Here is a 25,474-nt window from a genome sequence, read left to right as displayed (position 1 = left end):
ACCAGCCACAACGTACCGAATTAACATAGAAACAATCATGCACAAAAACATGGGGGAAGCAGAGGGTTAAATACATGAACATGTAATTGGGGAATGAAACCAGGTGTGTAGAAAACAAAGACAAAACAAATGGAAAATGAAATGTGGATCGGCGATGGCTAGAAGACCGGTGACTTCGACCGCCGAATGCCGCCCGAACAAGGAGAGGGACCGACTTCGGCGGAAGTCGTGACACTTCATTTCAAGTCAGGAGAGAGTTGACAATGCTAGTGGAGTGGAACATCACCTCTTAATCAGGGAACAGGATAGCAGATACTTTCCATTACAGCTGCGCCATCGTAGGTTTGGGCAACGAGTTTCTCTATGAAGTTGACACATTAATGTAGCCCAAGAAACGTTCCTGAATAAATCCCTGATCATCCACATACCTGACAATAACTGACCATTTTTCCCCCCTGAGGTCTGGAGTTTTTCCTTATCGTTAAACCTAACCAGGACTCTGGATCCTATAAGGTATGACAGTGATTAATCACGTATAAAAAAGTTGTATATGGACTATGATGGGTCTAGAGCCAGCGGTTATTGTCAAGCATATACGGTAATTGACCGGTAATTGACCTTTAAAAAGTGTAATAAATCAATTTAGGAGACACAATTTGGTTAGAATTTCATGCCATTATTTTATATAATTTTATAGTATGAAGAATACAATTGAACAAAGCTGAATAAAATAGAAAGGATATTTTCTCCAAACGATTTTGGTGAGTGTGCACATTCTGTGTTGAGAGGTTAGGTACTCCTATATATGCTTAATTTAGAGGTATTGTTGTAACTTTAGTGGTTCTACTAGGTTGGGCTATATGTTTACATGTTTAATACATTGTAAGGCTGCATGATGCGACTCTAATGATGATTTGAAAAAAGTATCTTGAAAGGCATGAGCTCTGTGTAGGCTGTACACACTTCAAAAGTCTCTCATTCACAATTTGACAAGCACTTGATAATGCCTCAAATTTCCCGCCGATATCCCCTTTGTGTGGCCGTAACACACCCTAAAAAATCCATGCCTTTTATGGCCAATGGTCATGCTCTGAAGCACCTCTTACTCACATGGCCCTCCATCACGTGATCGGGTCTTTCTCAGGCTACAAGTAAAGACAGACACTTTGGGGACGCAACTGCATTCGTCCTTATCCAATTCCAAGGTGCATATTGAAGATATTGAAAAACCTTTCCACATTTACTTTTCATCAGCCAACAACATGAGTAGGCCTAACGAACAGCAAAATAACTAGCCTATGTCAATCTACTATCCCCCATAGTACAAAAGTTGACCTATTCTATTCTGTGTGAGAAGTAAATATTCCAACATAGAATGGGACAGTTGTGGGATGCGATAGATCCCAAATGAATACATCCACTAGCATTCCAAAAAATGTTGTTTACTTACGCAATGAGGCGGACGCAACCGATTAGAATGTTCAGCTTAAAATGTGATAAACTATTGGGCTATTTCTTCACATAATACTGTATACTACATTTTCTCCAGATACACAAATGGACTATAAATCCTTAATGTTATCAAAAATCACTCTCTTTAATCTCGTCAAGGCTTTCTGATGGCCACTCCAATTTAATAAAGCATCTTAATGTGCAATTACCTCATTACCTTACCCAAAAATGCAGTGTGTTGAGAACATCCCTGTTTCTTCTCATGACTCAATCACACCTAGTGTTATTGCGCAAAATGGTATACAGCATCATCTGGATATGTGTGCAACAAAAGTTCAACATTCACCTACAGCTACCATTTCTGTCAGACTATGCATACAGTTTGACCCATACGCTAGATAAATCCAATGTATGCACCACACAGAACCCACTGCAACTTCCTCTGCAACGCAATGCTGCAAGGCAAACGCAGCGTTCCATTGGAAATGAATGTACTTCTGGTGTACCAAAATGCTGATTGAGTCTTTACTTTCTCATTGTGTTGCGCAGTTTAAATACGCATAACTTCCTCCACATGATTGGTGTGTTTTTTTCAGAGAAACTTGAATCTGATGCAGACATTTATATGCTCTGTGCTTTTGTTATGCCTTTTAGCTGAACAATCAATGTTCTTCAGGTCACTGTACCCCCCTTTCACAAGGTTTAGACTTTCCAAAAAGCAGATAAGGCCAGCAATACAGGCGGCTTGATGAAAGGCTCTCTGTTAACCAGCTATACTTTTGATACCAATTGGTACCTCTTCTTTTCATCCTTCTTCATGAAACTGATCTCAAGCAGAGGTCAACCCTCTGTTTAATTTGCACCTTTTCCATTTATCCCAGAGAATGAAACGGGTTTTTCAGCAAAAAGTCAACACAATATTTTTGGTAGAGTTGGCCATTCTGCCATTCTGGTGATGAAAACTGTACACTCATGCTGGTAGCTAGCTAGCTACTGGCTACTCATAATTACCATATAGGTCTATGGAAGGGGGTAAGGCCAACGAGCCTCCTAGGAAAACGGAAGCTAGCTGTGCTCCGGCTACACCATAGTGCTACCCCAGAGAATGCTGTTGAAGTTACTATAGACCTTATTTGCAAAACAGTGTTTTTTATCAATTATTTGGTGACATATTTTCAAGATATTTTTTTCATTTTTCACTATTTTTATTAAAATTATTTGAGGAAGATGGTCCTCCCCACCCTCCTCAGAGGAGCCTTCACTGGTGTGTTTGTACCAGGGTGTGTGAATCTTCACAGTCCAAGTTGTTCCATTAGGTGTGTTTTTATGTTATTTCAATCTGATGTGGAATAGAGTTCCATGTAGCCATGGATCTATGTAGTATGGTGCGCCTCCTATACTCTGTTCTGTACTTGGGGACTGTGAAGAGACCTCTGGTGGCATGTCTTGTGGGATATGCATGGGTGTCTGAGCTGTGTTCTAGTAGTTTAAACAGACAGCTTGGTGCATTCAACATGTCAATACTTCTTACAAAAACAAGAAGTGATGAAGTAAATCTCTCCTCTACATAGGGCCATAAGAGATTGACATGCATATTATTAATGTTAGCTTTAAGTTTATATTTAAGGGCCAGCTGTGCTGCTGTGCCTCTGGGCCAGTTGTAATTTTCCGAATTCCCTCTCTGTGGCACCTGGCCACACGACTGAGCAGTAGTCCAGGTGTGACAAAACTCGGGCCTGTAGGCCCTGCCTTGTTTATATTGTTGTTAAGAAGGCAGAGTAATGCTTTATTATGGACAGACCTTTCCCCATCATAGCTACTGTTGCATCAATATGTTTTGACCTTAACAGTTACTCCAAGCAGAATAGTCTCATCAACTCAATTTCCACATTATTCATTACAATAATTTGTTGAGATTTATGGTTTAGTTAATGATTTTCCCCAAATACAATCCATTTAGATTTAGAAATATTTAGGACTAACTTTTTTCTTGCCACCCATTCTGACACTGACTGCAGCTGTTAAGTATTGCAGTGATTTCACTCGATGTAGTATCTGGCGTGTATAGTGTTGAGTCATCCAGATACATAGACACACAGGCTTTACTCAGAGCCAGTGTCAGGTCATTACGTTAGAAAAAATTGAAAAAAGTAAGGGGCCTAGACAGCTGCCCTGGGAAATGCCTGATTCTACCTGGATAATGTTGTTGAGGCTACCATTAAATAACACTGTGTTCTGTTAGACAGGGAACTCTCAATCCACAATAAATGTTTTCAAATGTATAAAATGTTTTAAACAGAATTACCTTATTTAGAGTATTCAGGCCATTTGCTATGAAATTCGAAATTGAGCTCAGGTGCATCCTGTTTCCATTGATCATCCTTGAGATGTTTCTACAACTTGATTGGAGTCCACTTGTGATATATTGATTTCACATGATTTGGAAAGGCTGTCTATATAAAGTCCCACAGTTGACAGTGCATGTCAGAGAAAAAACCAAGCCATGAGGTCGAAGGAATTGTCTGTAGAGCTCTGAACCAGGATTGTGTTGAGGCACAGATCTGAGGAAGGATACCAAAAAATGTCTGCAGCATTGAAGGTCCCCTAGAACACAGTGGCCTCCATCATTCTTAAATGGAAGAAGTTTGTAACCACCAAGGCTCATCCTAGAGCTGGCCGCCCGGCCAAACTGTGCTATCAGGGGAGAAGGACCAAGAACCTGATGGTCACCCTAACAAAGCTTCAGAGTTCTTCTGTGGCGATGGGAGAAACTTCCAGAAGAACAACCATCTCTGCAGCACTCCACCAATCAGGCCTTTATGGTAGAGTGGTCAGACAGAAGCCACTCCTCAGTAAAAGGCACATTACAGCCCGTTTGGAGTTTGCCAAAAGGCTCATAAAGAACTCAGACCATGGCCTGAATGGCCTCAAACTATTTGGCCTGAATGCCAAGCGTCACGTCTGGAGGAAACCCGACACCATCCCTACGGTGAAGCATGGTGGTGGCAGCATCATGCTGTGGGGATGTCTTTCAGCGACAGGGACTGGGAGACTAGTCAGGATTGAGGCAAATATGAACGTAGCAAAGTACAGAAAGATCCTTGACGAAAATCTTCTCCAAAGTACTTGTGACCTCAGACTGGGGAGAAGGTTCACCTTTCAACAGGACAACAACTCTAAGCATACAGCCAAGACAACTCAGGAGTGGCTTCGGGCTTCGGGACATGTCTCTGAATGTCCTTGAGTAGCCCAGACTTGAACCCATCAAACATCTTTGGAGAGACCTGAAAATAGCTGTGCAGCGATGCTCAAAATACAACCAGACAGAGCTTAAGAGGATCTGCAAAAAACAATGGAACTTCTCAAATACAGGTGTGCCAAGCTTGTAGATACCAAGAAGACACTAGGCTGTAATTGCTGCCAAAGGTGCTTCAGCAAAGTACTGAGTAAAGGGTCTGAATACTTATGTAAATGTGATATTTCAGTTTATTTTTTATTTTTAATACATTTGCAAGCATTTAAAAAAAACTGCTTTTGCTTTGTCATTATGGGGTATTTTGTGCAGAATTATGAGATGTAAAAAAAATATCTTATAGAATAAGGCTGTAAAGTACCTAAATTGAAAAAAGTCAAGGGGTCTGAATACTTTCTGAATGCAATGTATACTTTTTTTTGTCAGCAGAATACTATGATGGATAATGTCAAAAGCCTCACTGAAGTCTAACAATACAGCTCTCACAATATTTTTTATTATCAACTTCTTTCAGCCAATCATCAGTCGTTTGTGTAAGTGCGATGCATGTTGAATGCCCTGTCCTGTAAAATAGCATTGTTTCTGGTCAAACATAATTTTTTACTAAAGTTTACTACGGGTTGGTAACAGGCTGATTGGTCAGCTATTTGAGCCAGTAAAGGGTGCTTTACTATTATTGGGTAGAGGAATGAATTCTTGCTTCCCAGGCTTAGATTGAAGAGATGGCAAGTAGGAGCAATATCCGGCCTCCCGGGTAGCACAGTGGTCTTAAGGCAGTACATAGAAGTTGCTAGATGTGCCACTAGAAATCCTGGTTAGAATCCAGGATCTGTCGCAGCCGGCCGCGACCGGGAGACCCATGGGGCGACGTACAATTAGCCCAGCGTCGTCCGGGTTAGGGGAGGGTTTGGCCGGCAGGGATGTCCTTGTCTCATCACGCTCTAGCGACTCCTGTGGCAGGACAGACGCATGCACGCTGACACTGTGCTAGGTGTACTGTGTTTCATCCGACACATTATTGTAGCTGGCTTCTAGGTTAAGTGGGCATTGTGGTTGGGTCGTGTTTCGGAGGACACATGGCTCTTGACCAGTCTAGAGTGCCCCTATAATCCCATCCTCTCGAGTTGTAGGTCCAGTGGCCTGGGACGTAGGTGTGGACATTCGCCAGGCTTGAGAGAGGGAGACCGCACTCCTGAACTGTCCTCCTGAGCGCATCTACATTCCCACAGGGATAAGGGATCAGCTGCTGACCTGGGCACACACAGCTTTCGTCACTGGACATCCAGGTATTTCTCGCACTATCCACTCCATCGCTGAGAAGTTTTGGTGGCCCACCTTGGCGGAGGATGTAACTCGTTATGTAAACTCCTGTTCCGTATGTGCCCAAACTAAGTCCCCCTGGAATGCACCAGTGGGGAAGCTCTTGCCGCTTCCCATGCCTCAGCGACCCTGGTCTCATCTATCCATCGAATTTGTAACTGATCTCTACTCTGACGGTTTCACCACAATTCACCACCACTCTTCCAGCAGGTCTTCCAGCATTATGGCCTTCCGGAGTACATAGTTTCCAACCGTGGCCCCCAATTAACATCACGAGTATGGAGGGCCTTCATGGAGAAGCTCTGGGTCACAGTCAGCCTCACTTCCGGGTTACCATGGAGAGGATGAACCAGGAGCTGGGGAGGTTCCTGAGGAGTCACTCTCAGGACCGGCAGGGTGCGTGGGAACGATTCTTTCCAAGGACAGAGTATGCCCAGAACTCGCTGTGTCGCTCTTCCACTGGGTTGACGCTCTTCCACTGGGTTGACCCCCTTCCAGTGTGTTCTGGGTTTTCAGCCGGCCCTGGCCTCCAGACCGAAGCTCATGCAATTCATCAGTGGTTCCGCACACGCAGAAGTGTGGAGTGATGAGCATGTTAGACTCCAGCATGCCATCCATCGTCAAAAGGAACAGGCAGACCGCCACCACAGTGAGACCCCTGTTCCACCCTGGGGATCGCATCTGGCTCTCTACCAGGATCCTCCCACTCCACCTGCGCTGCAAGAAACTGAGCCCCCAGTTTGTGGGGCTGTTCAAGGTTCTCCGTAGGGTCAATGAGGTGACATATAGGTTACAGTTGCCTAGTCACTATCGTATCTCATCCTCGTTTCATGTCTCCCTTCTCTCAGGCCGGTGGTTCCTGGTCCCCTAGCTGATGCTGTCCCCCACGACACCCCACCACCTCCCCTGGACATCGAGGGGAGTACGGCGTATGCTGTCAGATCCGTACTGGACTCACGGCATCGTGGGGGGTCAACTCCAGTATCTGGTGGACTGGGAGGGGTATGGCCCAGAGGAGCGGTGTTAGGTTCCGCTGGAAGACATTCTGGATCCCAACATCATCCATGCTTTCCACTTCTTTGGGGTCGCCACCCTGGTCAGCGTCAGCCTGCGGCAGGTGCCGCGCATCAGAGGGGGGGTACTGTCACGTCTGCTCCTCTCCTCCGGCGCGCAATGTTGCCAGAATACTAACAACCGGTCCTGGGATTCATCATTACGCACATCTGACATCATTCATTACGCACACCTGCAGATCATCATGATTCACACCTGGACTCCATTACCTTCCTCATTACCTCCCCTTTATATGTCCCACCCTTACAGTGGGGCAAAAAAAAGTATTTAGTAAGTTCTCCCACTTAAAAAGATGAGAGAGGCCTGTAATTTTCATCATAGTTACACTTCAACTGTGACAGACAAAATGAGAAGAAAAAAATCCAGAAAATCACATTGTAGGATTTTTTATGAATTTATTTGCAAATTATGGTGGAAAATAAGTATTTGGTCAATAACAAAAGTTTATCTCAATACTTTGTTATATACCCTTTGTTGGCAATGACAGAGGTCAAACGTTTTCTGTATATCTTCACAAGGTTTTCACACACTGTTGCTGGTATTTTGGCCCATTCCTCCATGCAGATCTCCTCTAGAGCATGTGTTGGGGCTGTTTGCTGGGCAACACGGACTTTCAACTCCCTCCAAAGATTTTCTATGGGGTTGAGATCTGGAGACTGGCTAGCCAACTCCAGGACCTTGAAATGCTTCTTACGAAGCCACTCCGTTGCCCGGGCAGTGTGTTTGGGATCATTGTCATGCTGAAAGACCCAGCCACGTTTCATCTTCAATGCCCTTGCTGATGGAAGGAGGTTTTCACTCAAAATCTCACGATACATGGCCCCATTTATTCTTTCCTTTACACAGATCAGTATTCCTGGTCCCTTTGCAGAAAAACAGCCCCAAAGCATGATGTTTCCACTCCCATGCTTCACAGTAGGTATGGTGTTCTTTGGATGCAACTCATCATTCTTTGTTCTCCAAACACGACGAGTTGAGTTTTTACCAGAATGTTCTATTTTGGTTTCATCTGACCATATGACATTCTCCCAATCTTCTTCTAGATCATCCAAATGCTCTCTAGCAAACTTCAGACGGGCCTGGACATGTACTGGCTTAAGCAGGGGGACACGTCTGGCACTGCAGGATTTGAGTCCCTGGCGGTGTAGTGTGTTACTGATGGTAGGCTTTGTTACTTTGGTCCCAGCTCTCTGCAGGTCATTCACTAGGTCCCCCCGTGTGGTTCTGGGATTTTTGCTCACCGTTCTTGTGATCATTTTTATTTATTTATTTATTTATTTTTTTGAATTTTACCCCTTTTTCTCCCCAATTTCGTGGTATCCAATTGTTGTAGTAGCTACTATCTTGTCTCATCGCTACAACTCCCGTACGGGCTCGGGAGAGACGAAGGTTGAAAGTCATGCGTCCTCCGATACACAACCCAACCAAGCCGCACTGCTTCTTAACACAGCACGCATCCAACCCGGAAGCCAGCCGCACCAATGCGCCGGAGGAAACACCGTGCACCTGGCCACCTTGGTTAGCGCACACTGCGCCCAGCCCTCCACAGGAGTCGCTGGTGCGCGATGAGACAAGGACACCCCTACCGACCAAGCCCTCCCTAACCCGGGCGACGCTAGGCCAATTGTGCGTCGCCCCACGGACCTCCCGGTCGCGGCTGGTTACGACAGAGCCTGGGCGCGAACCCAGGGACTCTGATGGCACAGCTGGCGCTGCAGTACAGCGCCCTTAACCACTGCGCCACCCGGGAGGCCCCCCCTTGTGATCATTTTGACCCCACGGGGTGAGATCTTGTGTGGAGCCCCAGATCGAGGGAGATTATCAGTGGTCTTGTATGTCTTCCATTTCCTAATAATTGCTCCCACAGTTGATTTCTTCAAACCAAGCTGCTTACCTATTGCAGATTCAGTCAGATTTTTTTGGTCTGTCATAGTTGAAGTGTACCTATGATGAAAATTACAGGCCTCTCTCAACTTGCACAATTGGTGGCTGACTAAATACTTTTTTGCCCCACTGTATGTTCATTCCTCAGTCGGTATTGTTTCCTGTTTTTACGCTATCTCGCCACTGTTAAGCTGTCTTGTTTCATGTTTGTTGTTTTATTAAACATTTCACCTGTTCTTGACTCACAGCGTCATCGCTACTGTTGGCAGGTGGAAAAGCCAGCTTAATATCCACTGTCGATCATCCAGCTCTGACTCCTCTCTCCCCTTGCTTTCAACAAATTCAAGGATTTGAGGGAGGAGAGAGAGAAATCTTTCCGAAACTCTTCCACAAGACAGCCATCTCACCTCACTGTGAAATATCAAGTCACCGTATTCCTCCAGCAACTCGCGTAATTGACAGTGATTCAGTGCCCTGGCAATAATATTGTTCACCATGCACATAACTTACTGCATCACATTCTGTAAGTCACAGTCTTTGAGTTCAGCCACAAGTGCTTCCTGATGAATGAAACGTAAGAAATTTTGAATATCCTGTCCCTTTCTCATCAGGCCCTTCTCCTTCCCTCGCATGTTTGGGTTGCCGTCAGTGCACACAGAAGCCAAATTTCAATATTATTATCAGTCAATATTATTATCAGCAAACAATAGGGCTTTCAGAGTATCCTCTCCTCGTGTTTGTACCTGAAGGGGCAGTAAACATAAGTTCCTCTCTGAATGACTTGTTTTGAGGGAAGCGGACCCAAACACATAATTTAGCAATGTCACATACATCTGTGCTTTTGTCAAGCGCAATACTAAAACATGGCACCACGGATATGTCAGTTATCAGTTACTCACCGATGTCCTCACCGATGTCTTGTTATGGTCGAGTCTGAGTTGCAGTCCCTTAAATTGCTTTGAAATAGCTTCCTTGTTTGTGAAAATTGCATACAATATTTTGGCTGAGGCGTCTGTGAAGGCCTTCTTGTTTCTCACGAGTCTCCAAGCAATCTCATATGTTGCCTCTGTCGTTTTCTCTGCAACAGTGCTAGATCTGTCCATTTGTTGTGGTCCTTTGAGCTGTCCTTTAAGCAAATAAGACAAAGTGAGCTAGTCTCATCATGCAGTACAAAAAAAATACTTGCCTGTCCATTTCTCTTGGAACTTTCTGTGTTCTTCTTGAATCGATCGTATCCTTCTCTTAGCCACCAGAGCCAATTTAGCCACGCTAGCTACGTTAGCTATCTGCATTTCCCCGCCGCCATCTTCCTGATTTTCCTGGTTCTCCGGTGGTTGCTCATTCACAGCTTGTTCTCCAGCTCTTCCCCTACATTTTCATTGTCAATAGATGTACGTTTCTTTTCTACAATAAAATGATCCATGTTGACCAGACTGCAAAAATACCTAGTAGCAAACTGAGATGTGTCGGTCGCTGTAGCTGAGCAGCTGCACTATACTGCCATCTATCTGCCGTCCAGTGAACAATAGATATATTCAATGAAGTGATTCAGGCCTGCAGTAAACACATTGAATTGAAATTGTATCATTGTTATGTATTATGAATGGAAAATAGGAAAATCACTGCGAGCCGCAAATTTAGGGCTCGGCCTGCGGGCTGCACAATGAGTACCATTGATCTAGTATAATGATTAGCCTCGTACACATTGTCTATTGGTATCGTATTTAAATTGAGAACATATAGCCCAACAATATGTGAGTTAAGCTATTCTCCGCTTCAGATGCACAATGTCAAGGGTGAATTGCAAATGCCCATATGGCTAATCGCAGGGTTTCCCAAACTCGGCCCTCGGGACTCCAAGGGGTGCACGTTTTGGTTTTTAACCTAGTACCACACATCTGAGCTGATTCAAATAATAATCTAATCAGCAAGCTTAGAATAATTTGAATCACCTGTGTAGTGTTAGGGAGAAGAAAAAAAACATGCACTCCTTTTGGTCCTGAGGACTGAGTTTGGGAAACGCTGGGCTAATGCCATCATACTGTAGGCCAGTGGTTCCCAACTCCGGTCCTCAAGTCTCCCCAACAGTACAGAGTTTTATTGTTATCCCAGAAAAGCACACCTGATTCATCTTGTACACTAATCATCAGGCCCTCAATGAGTTGAATCAGCTATGTTTGTCTGGGGCTGCAACAAAAATGTGCTGTGGGGACTCAATGACTGGAGTTGGGAACCACTGCTGTAGGCTTATGGTTGCATTGGCGTTGCATGCCGTTATCAGCTGCAAAATGGGTTCACATGGCTGATATCCTGATAAAAGAGTGACAATCAAATAAAACTAATTGGAGAGCTTACAACTGAACAAAAATGTAGGTAATGTTCATTTGAGAAAAATAACAGACAAATTCGAGTTAGATTCCCTTACCCTCTTCTATTGCAGGATTGTGAGATGTGATTAATCAAAGTTATCACAATTTCATCTTGAAAAATAGTTAACAATTAAAACAAGTAAACACTTCAGAATCAACACTATTTTAAAAATGTGTATAATAATAAGTAGTCTAACTCGTATGTGAAGGTAAGACATCTTAGTAACAAGTGGGCTATTAGTAAAACATCATTTCAGTTGAACAAAAAAAAGTTAACCTCACTCCACTGATCCCTGATCTACTGGGTGAGCAGACTTCTGTTCCAGCCAAGCAATAGCACACTTGATTATCAACTAATTAGGTTTGATAAATTCAATCAGGTGTTAGTGCTGGGCTAGAACAGAAGCCTGCACATCCAGCTGGGTTGGCCTGCTCCAGTTGTAGTAGGTTTATAAAGTACATTGACTTTTAAACTGTATTTTCGTTTGCAAAATGTGCTAACATAGGTACACATAATTCTTGGTATACAAGGATTTACCCTTATTCTCTTGCAACATTCATTGGGACCTCATCTGCAGACAGGGTTACACAGCTCTCTGTATCCGAGGACAGAAAACATCAAAGAAACAGGCTAACTAACTAGCTAATATGAAGTTAGCTAACTGGTGATATTTAATTCACACGGCTAGCTATACAGTATGTAAAGTTAGTTAGCTACTGTAGCTAGCAAGCTAGCAAACATTATGTTAGCAGCTCATTTGTGTTAGCCTGCACACAAAATTCCTGTAGCTATCATTTTCAAAATATATGTTTTTACTTGAATAGGTTCTCCCACTGCCTCTGTTTTCTGGATCCTTCAAAAAAAGTAAAATAATGGGCAATCTGAAAGCAAAATGCAGCCAGCCATGTGAACAATTGGAGGACTTTCCCCAGACTGACTGATCTTCCAACATGGTGCCTTGTGCGGTTGCTAGGTGATTTGTGATGCAACTGCAAGCCCTCTATACCTCTCTGTTGATATCACATATATTATCAAGCATTTTACACATATTATCCAGATACTGACTGTTAGCGCTTGGTGGTCTATAGCAGATTCATACAAGAATGGGTTTTATGTGGGGCAGATGAACCTGTATCCATATTACTTCAACAGTATTTGACATGAGATCCTCTCTACGCTTAACTGGAATATAAACCACAACACCACCCACTGTTAGCATTTCTTTTTGCGTGTTATAACTATGTATTCCTACCACTATACCATCAAAGGTATTATCTAAGTGAGTTTCAGAGATCAGTATATGAATGTCATCTGTTACTAGCAAGTTGTCGATTTCATTAACCTTGTTTCTTAGGCTACATACAGGATGTTAATGTCGGCTATTTTTAGCATTTTTTGGGGACGCTTGATTGTTTTACTGAGCATCTTATCAGAAGTAGACATGAAAGTTATATTTATATTTGAGCTGATAGCGCAGGGTGAGCTGCACACAGTGAACTTCCTACTAGGGCACACTGCCTCAGTGATAATAGTTTAACTCTGGTTCATAGACATATGATTACTGCATACAATAGCTATAGGATTGACAGACGCATTCAGGGACTTAGAGGGACATAAATTGGGTTACTTATAAACCTTCTGCTAGCGGAACCCCTTGACAACATCCGGTGAAATGGCAGAGCGCTAAATTCAAATTAAATTACAATAAATATTAAACTTTCATGAAATCACACTTGCAATACACCAAATTAAAGGTAAACTTGTTGTTGATCCAGCCAAAATGTCAGATTTCAAAAAGGCTTTATGGCGAAAGCAAACCATGCTATTATCTGAGGATAGCACCCCATCAAACAAACACAGACAATCATGTTTCAACCCGCCAGGCGCAACACGAAACTCAGAAATAAAGATATAATTCCTGCCTTTCCTTTGACAAGCTTCTTCTGTTGGCACTCCAATATGTCCCATAAACATCACAAATGGTCCTTTTGTTCGATTAATTCCGTCGTTATATATCCAAAATGTCCATTTATTTGGCACGTTTGATCCAGAAAAACACTGGTTCCAACTCGCGCAATATGACTACAAAATATCTCATAAGTTACCTGTAATCTTTGTCCAAACATTTCAAACAACTTTCCTAATGCAACTTTAGGTACATTTTAACATAAATAATCGATACAATTTAAGACGGGATAAACTGTGTTCAATACCGGACGAAAACAATGTGGAGCGTGCTCTCAGGTCACGCGCCTCTAACAAACAGTACACTTCACTCGGCCCTCTTTCTGAACTGCCCTACTTCTTCATTACACAAAGGAAAAACATCAACCAATTTCTAGAGACTGTTGACATCCAGTGGAAGTGATAGGAACTGCAAGCAAGTGCCTTAGAAATCCAAGTCCCCATAGAATACCCATTGAAAAGAGAGTGACCTCAACAAAAAAAAAATCCTGGATGGTTTGTCCTCTGGGTTTTGCCTACCAAATAAGTTCTGTTATACTCACAGACATCATTCAAACAGTTTTAGAAACTTCAGTGTTTCCCATCCAAATCTACTAATAATATGCATATATTAGCTTCTGGGTCTGAGTAGCAGACAGTTTACTTTGGGCACGCTTTTCATCCGGACATACATATACTTGCTCCTAGCCCGAACAGGATTTATATTATGACTTCCAACGTTCATGGGACAATGTACATTTGCTGCAGCACTACGACAACTCAGAGACACAATGGTAGGGATTATCTGAGCAGGGCTTGGTTCATTGATAAGTCATTGTCTAGTAGCCAAGATGATTTGGATGGACTCTGTCATTCCTGTAAAGCGTCTTCTGTTTCCAGAAGGTGACAAAGTTATCTCTAAACGTTATGCCAATGTAAGGGGCTTAATACAGTTGTATTCCAGCCACTAGGGGGTACTCAGGTGAAGCCCAAGGGAAATAAATAAATATAGTTTAAGTGAATTGGGGAGAGGAAGAAAGTGCTGTAAACTGCTGTTACATGTATGATTAAATATGATTAAAGTCAAGTAAACAGTACGTTTCGTGGTGTAGTTTATATTATAAGCTCATAGAAAGGGTAACACCAACAAAGCTACAGTAATCTTTTCGCCAGGTGTGTAATGCCAGTAGCCTGCTGATGAATCTTTCACAGACGCGGTCCAACGATGGTACCTGGCCTGAAATAATTGGCTGCTTTTTTAGAAACTTTCAAAGCTAGAGTTTTTAAAAATACATTTTCAGCAGTTCCGAGCTAGCCCTCCTAATGTTGTTTGACCCCACATGGACTACAACAGCATCAGCCCCCTGGCTTCCACAGCATCTTTCTGTAGGATCTGTAAATTAACATACTATAGCTTTACTCATACTCCCATGGAGTATGTCTTAAGTCATCTTCACACAGCTTATCTGCCCATAAAATCTGTGTCGTTACAAATAAGTATCTGACTTGTTTTTGTTTTTTAGTTTTTGTTTGCTTTTTTGTGTCCACCACACTGGGGTAGTGGGCTGAAGAGGGCTGAAGAGGTATTCTGGGAGAGGGGTGGAGGGTAGTCTGGTGGAACATGAACCTTACCTCCCACTTCCCCAATGTGGGATGGTTATTTCTAACAGCTGTCGATGGTATTATATGCCTATGATTAAATACTTTTTTTTAAGAAAGAAAAAAAGAGACAGAACCTTGCAAAAAAATACATTAAAAGGGGACCTTCCGGGTGGCACAGTGGTCTAGGGCTGTTCCACCAGAGACTCTGGGTTCGCGCCCAGGCTCTGTCGCAGCCGGCTGCGCCCGAGAGGTCCATGGGGTGCACAATTGGCCTTGTGTTGTCCGGGTTAGGGAGGGTTTGGCCGGGAGGGATATCCTTGTCTCATTGCGCACTAGCGACTTCTGTGGCGGGCCGGGCGCAGTGCACGCTAACCAGGTCGCCAGGTGCGCTGTGTTTCCTCCGACACATTGGTGCGGCTGGCTGGCTTCCGGGATGCGCGCTTGGATGCGCGCTGTGTTAAGAAGCAGTGCGGCTTGGTTGGGTTGTATTTCGGAGGACGCATGAGTTGTAGCGATGAGACAAGATAGTAACTACTAACAATTTGATACCACGAAATTGGGGAGAAAAGGGGGTCAAATAAAAAATATATATACAAAAAAGTAATTGGAATAAAAAAAATACATTAAAAAACAATTTATAATAAAGAGAGAAATTATTATAAAAAAATGTTGGAGGTAGGTAAACATTTTAATAAAATAAATATTAAAACAAGTAAGTATCTGGCTACTAGTAAAAGTAAGCATAACGCTACAGAGGTGCACCAGTTAGTTGTTTTCCTTATCTTTTGCGCCCTCTCAGACATGGAGTTCCTGGAGGTCCTGACTGAAGGTCTCAACAGGGTTCTCCTGGTTCGCGGTGGCGGTCGTGAGGTCATCACCATCTACTCTTGAGAGAGCAGCCCCCCCCCCCCCCCCCCAAGTCCCTGATCCCCCCCTTCCATTTGTTTCTGTCAGACACTCCGCTCACACCCAAGCAATACCCCATCTCACCTTGCGTCTCTTCACGCTATCTTCTGTTTGCCTTAAAACACACTCTCACACACACAAACACAGAATCTATTCAGACTAGTAGGATGCTATTTAGATTACCTCACACACTTTAGAGCCTTTTCCGGTCCTATAAGATGTCAGAGGTAGCCTCTTTTAGCTTCATATCCAGACCACATATCATCTAGAGCAGATCGCTCAGAGACTTCGCCTCCCCCTGTCTGTGACCCAAATAACCTACAAAGGAAAGGTTTAGTCCACTTCCAATTCACCCAGCAAGATTATCAATTAGTACTCTGAAATGAAATAGCGTGAAATACTGCCCTCTGCTGATTGCAGGTAGCCATCACTGTCCAGTTCCACACCCTTTGTGCTATTCATAGCTGCCTATTGGTCAATCCACTGGTCACTTGGTTATGGAGTCAAGGATACAGAGGGTTAGGTGAGCTGGGTTGTTCAGTGGGATGTGTGTGTCTGCGTGTGTTTAAGGCTGCGTTTGCACAGGTAGCCCAATTATGATGTTTTCTTCAGTAGGTATTTTGACCAATCAGATAAGCTCTGAAAAAGATCTGATATGATTGGTCAAAAGACCAATTATTGGAAAAAATATCAGAATTGGGATGCCTGTGTAGACGCAGCTTAAGTGTCTCATTCATCCAATTGTGGTTTGTTATGAGGGGATGTTTTAGAGTGCCATCGATTTGGAGTCACCTACCTATCAACATGGAGTAGCCTAACGCAAGACTGAACAGTGGTCAGTGGAGAACTGAGGATGTTGACGTTGTGTAGCTAGTCGTGTATATAAGACCCTGCGAAACCACAGCGAAGAGAGAATACGAAAAGACTCCTGTGGGAAACCCTGTTCATTAAGTGCGGAGATGACCACCGTCGAGAAAGACTGCTACCCATGGTCATGGTTGGTGGTTTGAAGAGAACTTGGTCATTCTTTTAATCAGGGTAAGTTGTGAACGAAGGAACAAAGTTTGGAGGAAGATGGGAGAGAAACGAACAAGCCTCCGTGATGACATAGATCATGCTCTATGAACTTTGACCTCATCTTGAGTACTCTGCAACATGTCGTCCTCATGCCGCTGTACTTTGTTTTTGCTCTCACACTGTCATCATATTTATACTTCTCCCTTTTCCCCCTTTCTAAGTGTCTATGTGTCCCGTCTAGATCCAGCCACTGTTAGTGCCAAAAACAACAAGGCTAGCTTGATTTAAGATATTGATACGTTGTTAAACTGTGAGGAGCGTTCTTAGCGGAAAGGTAATCTGACAGAAAAGCAGGGGCTCTTTCTCAATGTTATTTCCTTGATTCCTACTATCCCCTTTGCTCGCCTCCTTGGACAGAGGAGAGACAAAGAATCGAGGAAAGACAATTGAAAAAGAGCCCCTGCTCTTATGTCAGATGACCTTTCCACTAAGAACGAGAAACTGAAACGAGACAGGGAAATATTATGAGCAGTGAGTTCATCATTGTCAGACACCCACACCCCTTGACCCCAGTGTGGATCACTGTAAATAGTGTAAAAGCTCTGACGCGTTGTTAATTATGAGTGTAGTATGTTTGTGACTTACTAAAAAGCTTCTAGTGGAGAAAATGTTCCTTCTCTCAACGGGTCGGTTCAAAACTGCTTTTGGATGGCTTAGGCTCCTATCACTATGGTAACTTTCACTGTATCCCTGACGAGTACTGCACCTGCACTGTCCCCCACTGTGCAACAGGTGATTTAATGAATTTACCAGTTCATTAAATGAAAATTTTTCCACCTAGAAAACAAAATGTTGTTTATGTTTATAGACAAAGGTTATGCATATTTATATAATAGAGATATAATTTTAATTATCGCAAAAAAATATATGTTGTTTTGCCAAATTTAGATATGTTTACATGTGCCATATAAAAAAAATATTTTTTAAATTAAATCGATCTATGAAAGTCTAATATTGATTTAAATTACAGAGTACAAATTGTGCATTAGGTTGAAGGGTTAGTGTGCAATTAAATAGTAATAGATATAAAAAGTGATGGAATGGAAAAGGGTTACACAGCTATGATACTCACCCCATCCGTAACACTGAACCCTATGCAGTATAATCCAAATATGTGATTTCGTATCCACAAAATTGGCATAGATTTGAGCCAATATGTATGGCCCTGACAATGAATGGATTATTAGCTAATTACAACAAAGACGTATAAAGTGCATTTTGAAAGGAATGTGCAATAGCTGAAATTTGGTCTCACATATTCATGTTATTTATTTTTTTACTCATCTATTTTGTATGTAGATTTCATATGTCTAAGGAATTTATTAATATATCACAATGACAACTATCATCATGTATTTATTTTGTGTTTTGAAAGTCACTTGCACTTGTAGTGGAACTACGAAAAAATATATATAATATATATATATATATATAATAGAGGGTTCAAAACAACAAATTATACTAGTTTATAGAGCTGTTGAACCCAGTATGTATGTTTAAAGTGTTGTTTGAAAGTCAGACTCATATGTTGTGAATTCTGTTGGTATTAGAGTTATTTGTAAATGAACACATCTAAAGGAACATACAAAAGATATCAGAAAAAGGGTAGGCATATATAGAAATACATATCAATGCTGGTGGTTTGTCTCCTCCAAGACTTGACCTGGCTTTACCTATTAACTATTGACCTGAGAGTCTTTCTGGACAGGAGTCATTTTCAGCTTTGGAAGAGAACTTTCCTGAATATATTATACAGTATCTTGAGGCAATACTTATACCATTAGGGTGCAATTTGTTTGGGAGTCCGGGGGCAGTCCCCCCCCTCCCCAGTGCTTTTTTATTATTTTCACAAATGGCACTTTTGATTATTCCATCCTCTTCAATCCACATTTAGTCTAGAGAAACTCTTAGCCCAGACTGCAACTTTGAACGTTTATCAAGTTGAATTGACAACAATCGTGCAATAAAGTGTTGTTAGAACTTAAAGATAGTAAAGTTCTTTGTTTTACATTTTGATTGATGTGTGAAATGTTAACTGCAATTCACTGGCAGTTCTCTGCCAGTTACATCAGATCTCTTACTAGAGCAAACTCTAGCGACTGGTCTAGCCACTGCTAGTTTTTACATATGGCCAATATATGACTACAACCATATGACTCTCTCCTATTATTACACAATTTGATTAATAGACACTCATATCAACTTTCAAAATACTTGGCTATTTTGGAATTTTACTACAACATTGCCTGCATTGACTGAGCCTTTAATCTATTTATAAAGAAAATATCTCAAATGTTGGTGAAAAAAAGGATTTATGGGAAATTAGTTTGTTTGAATTTCCAATGTGTTTTATAATTACTGTTTGCATGGTCTTATGTGGAAATATTTGTTTCAGTGGTATATGGTGTGATGACTTATATGTACAAGGCAAGTGGTTTGGAAGGGGAGTGTCCTCCATCTACACTAGGGCTCCCTTTGGGGGTCTGTGATTAAACTACAAGATGTTGCTTTGGTCACAGAAAAAAGAGCTTGAGAATGATTGCCTCGTGGTTACATAGTTAGACATTGAAAACAAGTATTTTGCAAAAAAAAGTATAAGTTCACAATATTGTTGTCAATCTTGCTAAATTAATGTTGCGTAACGTAATATGAGTTTATGCGTTGAATAGATGGGCCTGAGAGATGTTCCTTTTGCTTTGTATATAACACTGCAGTCAAAAACAGTAGCCTATGGCGATGTTTGTTGTCCTTTGTTGTACACTGTTTTATCACTGTGGACAAAGTCTTAGCGTTTTGTAAGATTGTGTGCAATATTGTTTTTTACTTGGGGAATCATTTTTCATTAGGTTGTATAACATTGTTGTTTTTCATTGGAACACATTAACAACTGACAAGTTGGTGGTGTGCTCATTAGAATGTTTAGAGCCAGGTCTTATGGACCATAAAGTTATTTTGTGTTCATCTCCTCTGTGGTGGCTGAGACAGAAAAGCACTTTATCTAGAGCTAACACTTGTTGTGATTGAAGGTTAGAGGACATAATCAGTGTTTAATAAAAACTAACTTGCCCAGTTTACACACCGATTCATAGCTTCCTCTGGGTGGTATGAGTGTGTACTGCAGCCAGTTGGAGTAAAATCTGGGTGATAGTGGGATATCTAGATCAGATCTTGACATTACTCTGCAGTTTTTCACTGCAATTATATACTAACTTTTCATTTAATTTTCATCCTTTCACTTTAAGTATGTGCAAGGGCAGTTTTGGCGTGCAGTAAAACTATTTGGTTGTTTTTCTTTTCTCAATTTTTGGGGGGAAAAAATCACAGTAGAGGGTTGATTTATAAAAAAAAGATACTCTGATCTTGCTTATGATTTAGGGTTAGATAAGTATTTATAATAAAATAAACAGGTTTGGAGAGCCTTTAAGCACAAAATATATTGGTGAATAAAAAATTGTGGTTTGATTCATCCTGAAGTTGCCATATTCAATTGTTTAATCCATGAGATATTGCAAGGTGAGAACTGTACAATAGGGGTTGAACAGTAGTGCTATAAATCTACCCTAATAATCCTCACTAATCATGTAACTATGATGACAACGGTCCAGTCGTGAACCACGCGCCACGCTCTAGGTTTAAGCTGCTACGTATGACCTGTGTTCCATAATGATTCATTTCCCAACCAGTGGCGACCCGTCATTCAGAGCCCCACCTGTTTGAGACCCATATTTTTTGCAAACCCCCCCCCCCCCAAAAAAAACAGGGCTGTTTTGCATGTTATTTTGGCATTAATACGTGTCACATATCAGTTTGCAAACAATGTAAAAAATATATAGATATCATTGAGTTAATAAAGCTGCATACTAACATGGTCTCTTTTTTGTTTTCTTGAATAAGGCAGCTCCAAAATGCAGGTGTAGCTCAGTGCTTTCTGTGGTGGTGGGGCAAGCCGGCAGAAAATACGGAGCGTTGCGCCGTGATTGGCTCAGTGTTCTGTCACTCATTGGGACACTATGTCACCGCCAAGTCTAAGGGTAGAGCTAGAAAATTCTAGCCCCTTGGGTGCTGCCATAGAGTTACATTAGAAGTTCCCATCCAAGAAGGCAAATCACGTTATATGTACAGTAGCTATGATTGGACTGATCATATCAACATCCTACTTTCAAAATCTTAGCTAGCGGCCTCCCAAGTGGCGCAGTGGTCTAAGGCACTGCACAACAGTGCTAGCTGTGCCACTATAGATTCTGGGTTTGAGTCCAGACTCTGTCGCAGCCGGCAGCAACCGGGAGACCCATGGGGTGGCGCACAATTGGCCCAGCATTGTCCGGGTTAGGGGAGGGTTTTGCCGGCAGGGGTGTCCTTGTCCCATCACGCACTAGCGACTCCTGTGGCGGTCCGGACACAGTGCACACTGACACGGTAGTCAGGTGTCTCCTCCGACACATTGGTGCGGCTGACCCGGGTTAAGTGTGCATTGTGTCAAGAAGCAGTGCGGTTTGGTTGGGTTGTGTTTTGGAGGATGCATTGCTCTCGACTTTCGCCTCTCCCGAGTCTGTACGGGAGTTGCAGCGATGAGACAAGACTATAACTACCAATTGGGAAGAAAAAGAGGTAAAACATATACACCGCTCAAAAAAATAAAGGGAACACTAAAATAACACATCCTAGATCCAACTTTGATGTAATGTCCTTAAAACAAGTCAAAATGAGGCTCAGTAGTGTGTGTGGCCTCCATGTGCCTGTATGACCTCCCTACAACGCCTGGTCATGCTCCTGATGAGGTGGCGGATGGTCTCCTGAGGGATCTCCTCCCTGACCTGGACTAAAGCATCCGCCAACTCCTGGACAGTCTGTGGTGCAACGTGGCGTTGGTGGATGGAGCGAGACATGATGTCCCAGATGAGCTCAATTGGATTCAGGTCTGGGGAACGGGCGGGCCAGTCCATAGCATCAATGCCTTCCTCTTGCAGGAACTGCTGACACACTCCAGCCACATGAGGTCTAGCATCGTCTTGCATTAGGAGGAACCCAGGGCCAACCGCACCAGCATATGGTCTCACAAGGGGTCTGAGGATCTCATCTCGGTACCTAATGGCAGTCAGGCTACCTCTGGTGAGCGCATGGATGACTGACCCACCGCCAAACCGGTCATGCTGGAGGATGTTGCAGGCAACAGAACGTTCTCCACGGCGTCTCCAGACTCTGTCACGTCTGTCACATGCTCAGTGGGAACCTGCTTTCATCTGTGAAGAGCACAGGGCGCCAGTGGCGAATTTGCCAATCTTGGTGTTCACCGGCAAATGCCAAACGTCCTGCATGGTGTTGGGCTGTAAGCACAACCCCCACCTGTGGACGTTGGGCCCTCATTACCACCCTCATGGAGTCTGTTTCTGACCGTTTGAGCAGACACATGCACATTTGTGGCCTGCTGGAGGTCATTTTGCAGGGCTCTGGCAGTGCTCCTCCTTGCACAAAGGCGGAGGTAGCGGTCTTGCTGCTGGGTTGTTGCCCTCCTACGGCCTCCTCCACGTCTCCTGATGTACTGGCCTGTCTCCTGGTAGTGCCTCCATGCTCTGGACACTACGCTGACAGACACAGCAAACCTGCTTGCCACAGCTCGCATTGATGTGCCATTCTGGATGAGCTGCACTACCTGAGCCACTTGTGTGGGTTGTACACTCCGTCTCATGCTACCACTAGAGTGAAAGCACCGCCAGCATTCAAAAGTGACCAAAACATCAGCCAGGAAGCATAGGAACTGAGAAGTGGTCTGTGGTCACCACCTGCAGAACCACTCCTTTATTGGGGATGTCTTGCTAATTGCCTATAATTTCCACCTGTTGTCTATTCCATTTGCACAACAGCATGTGAAATTTATTGTCAATCAGTGTTGCTTCCTAAGTGGACAGTTTGATTTCACAGAAGTGTGATTGACTTGGAGTTACATTGTGTTGTTTAAGTGTTCCCTTTATTTTTTTGAGCAGTGTATATTAAACAATCTCAGCTAGCACACATCATCATTAATCAAGTCGACAATCTACTGGCAAATCCTTTTTAATCCTTGACATATGAAGAGAAATGATGAAGAGAAATTATAGATAAAACGTATCAGTGCTCATCGGCCATTGGACATAAACATTACACAACAAGTTTGAAATCGCAAATTCAACAATGAGTGGTTTGGAAAGAATCAGTGACAGTGGCTAACTGCAAGCATTTCAAATCAATCACTAGCCTGCTATTCAGTGGAGTGGCTGTGTGGTCCCAAATCTGGGATTAAGGGGCTCTTTTCCACGTTTAAAATGATAATCATTCAACATTGACCATGCGGTCAATGAAGCATGATTTGTGCCATGCTCAATGCAACTTGGCTTCAGTGAGTTCAAGACAAGTGGGAAGTCAGGAATAAACAAGCTCCGAAAGGGAAAATACGTTTTGTACGGTCATCCAACTCAGAATTGTAAATCCGGCCACTTTCTAGAGCTACGACCTGAAGATCAATGACATCATCGTGATTCAACCTTGTATTTTTCCGAGTTCCCAGTTGTTTTGAAAGCACCATAAATCCAGAGAAACCAGACTTCGATGACAGAATTTGGCCACGAAGGACCACCACACCATTTTCCTGTTCAAGCAAGCACAGCACAACAAGGTGAGTCCAAAAATGTATTGTATGCTGCTGCATAGATGATGTAATATGCCAGGGAGATATGTATACTGTAGCCTAGCAAGTAATACTAAGTGTATGTTGTGTAGTAAGTTGTTAGTAGCCCATGTGCCTCACCCTAACAATTTGGTATATTTACCGCTCTTAGTTTTATCTAGTGTTCTGACTAGGTGGTGCACATGTAGCTTATAACCTGTTTTAGAGATACGTAATCATCGAATATTGTAAGAGATGTCATTGTCTGCTTATATGCCCCATTTTATTTATCCTTCGGATCTGACTTGGTGTACATGGAGTACACTGTAAGAACGGATCTTGTTCTGAATTCTGTCGCTGTAAATTTCAAAAGTGCTAAACAAATATTTATGTTGACTAAGTCTGTCCTAGCTCGGTCATTACTACTATAATTTGCGCATGGCTAAAGAAGCCTATGGCTTGGGTCTCCAAATTTCATCCCTGTAAGTTAAGGCCAACATTTCACGGTGGAAAAGTTGATATGCTTCAGTTTTCTGCCATATGACTAGTTTTACATGTCTCCAGTAATCATAAGGTACAACTAGAATGTAGCCTATTGAGAATGTGTTCAGAATGGAGATCAATTAAAGATAGTCATTAAATCATATGCAGAAGCTGTTTATTGCCGTTTCAGAACCATGCATTGATTTAAAAACACCTCGCTACATACGCCTCTTGGAAGAGGGAACACAACACCCTGCTACAACTCAACTCCCCGTGGAGTGAAAGATGAATGGGATTGTAGGTGCGGGTAAGGATGACAAAGGCAGAGAATTGACCATTTACTGAGAATTTATTCCTTCACACTGTACATTTTGGGAAAAGGGGCTGGACAGAACCAAAGCAAAGAAAGTAAAAGTTAAAGAGCCCCCTCTCCAAACTTACCAAATATTTTAGCACCACCTGGTGCGCTAACCAAAATACAGGGGGAGGTCCGCCCAGGTCTTACCTAGTGTGCATAGACAGTAAATACTACAGGTTATGTATGCCCGCAGGCCTCTTGCCTAAGCACTCCCTAGGTGCTTTCCCCTTCCCCCCTGGGAACAAAAAGCCTGACTCTGAGCAACAACCAACACAGGACATAACCATCAGATCCTTCTCAGCAACAACCAACACAGGACATACAAATAAGCTCTCTGTCTGAGCAACAAACACAGAACATAACCATCAGCTCTCTCTCAGCAAAGGAACACTGGCTTTTCTAGCTGGAGAAGGAGTCTGTCATGGGATACAGTTGTATCCGCTGACAAGAGGGTGGGGTCAGCTCCAATTAGCAATGGGGCCGACCAATCCACTGCTTGGGGGAATCCAGGAAGCCATTTCCTGAAACATACACATACAAAAAAAAACACAACACAGAAACTGTGGAACGTAACACACCTTTTCATGATCTGTAGGCATCAAGTGAAAATGTGTTGGGAGAGCCTTTATGGATGAAAGAAAAAGAAAAGTGATTTGATGAATTCTGAAAATTGCCAACTTCAGTTCTTCAACCCATGGTAATGTTGGAAGATTAGTGTACATAGAATTATAATAGGGATAATAGTATACAACTGGTCTATTGCCCACATGGAACTATGTGACCATGGAATTATGTGATGACAAGTTCAAGTTTTGCGCCAAGGTTGGCAGCCGTCGCAGTGGGATGCACTGCTGCAGAGGAAGAAAAAAAACAGTCAATGTGCTGCTGTTTATGCTGTTATGAGTTCAATTAAAGTTCAAGAACAGACTACTGTAAATGGAGGCGCAAAACCCAGCTTTGCCATTTGATGGCAATGTTGAGAGCCTTACCTGCATGTGAGTCGGCTCTTACGATGCATTCCCTCTTGACCCTCAAATACTCTGGGACTGTCCAGCTCCTCTGGAGTCAAGAACCTAGGACATCAAAGAGAAAAGTCTTACTTCATGTCAGA

At 42.7% G+C, this 25,474-nt stretch overlaps 2 protein-coding genes and 1 long non-coding RNA gene across 8 annotated transcripts in view; 1 reads left to right on the top strand and 2 right to left on the bottom strand.

The window, feature by feature from the left end:
- Positions 1-20,746, top strand: part of LOC110493888 (solute carrier family 12 member 5) — a 328,213-nt gene extending 307,467 nt beyond the window's left edge. For all 5 annotated transcript variants that reach the window (XM_036949870.2, XM_090205034.1, XM_090205036.1 and 2 more), the window contains one exon: positions 15,699-20,746. In XM_036949870.2, the coding sequence (XP_036805765.1) occupies positions 15,699-15,790 (92 nt within the window). In that variant the 3' untranslated portion in view covers positions 15,791-20,746. The remainder of the gene's footprint in view (positions 1-15,698) is intronic.
- Positions 1-25,474, bottom strand: part of LOC149975859 (uncharacterized) — a 944,026-nt gene that overhangs the window by 662,928 nt on the left and 255,624 nt on the right. The window lies entirely within an intron of this gene.
- The window catches only part of LOC110493891 (phospholipid transfer protein), a 47,859-nt gene continuing 46,720 nt past the window's right edge, over positions 24,336-25,474 (bottom strand). For both annotated transcript variants that reach the window (XM_021568455.3, XM_090205042.1), the window contains exons 16-17: positions 25,353-25,436; positions 24,336-25,214 (exon numbers count right to left, since the gene is read on the bottom strand). In XM_021568455.3, coding sequence (XP_021424130.2) covers positions 25,395-25,436 — 42 coding nt within the window. In that variant the 3' untranslated portion in view covers positions 24,336-25,214; positions 25,353-25,394. The remainder of the gene's footprint in view (positions 25,215-25,352; positions 25,437-25,474) is intronic.

This window comes from Oncorhynchus mykiss, chromosome 17 (assembly GCF_057628025.1).
Source record: "Oncorhynchus mykiss isolate SJ-2025 chromosome 17, ASM5762802v1, whole genome shotgun sequence".
NCBI classification, from domain to species: domain Eukaryota; kingdom Metazoa; phylum Chordata; class Actinopteri; order Salmoniformes; family Salmonidae; genus Oncorhynchus; species Oncorhynchus mykiss.
Note: the sequence above shows the minus strand (reverse complement) of the source record. Positions and strands in the feature narration are given on the sequence as shown.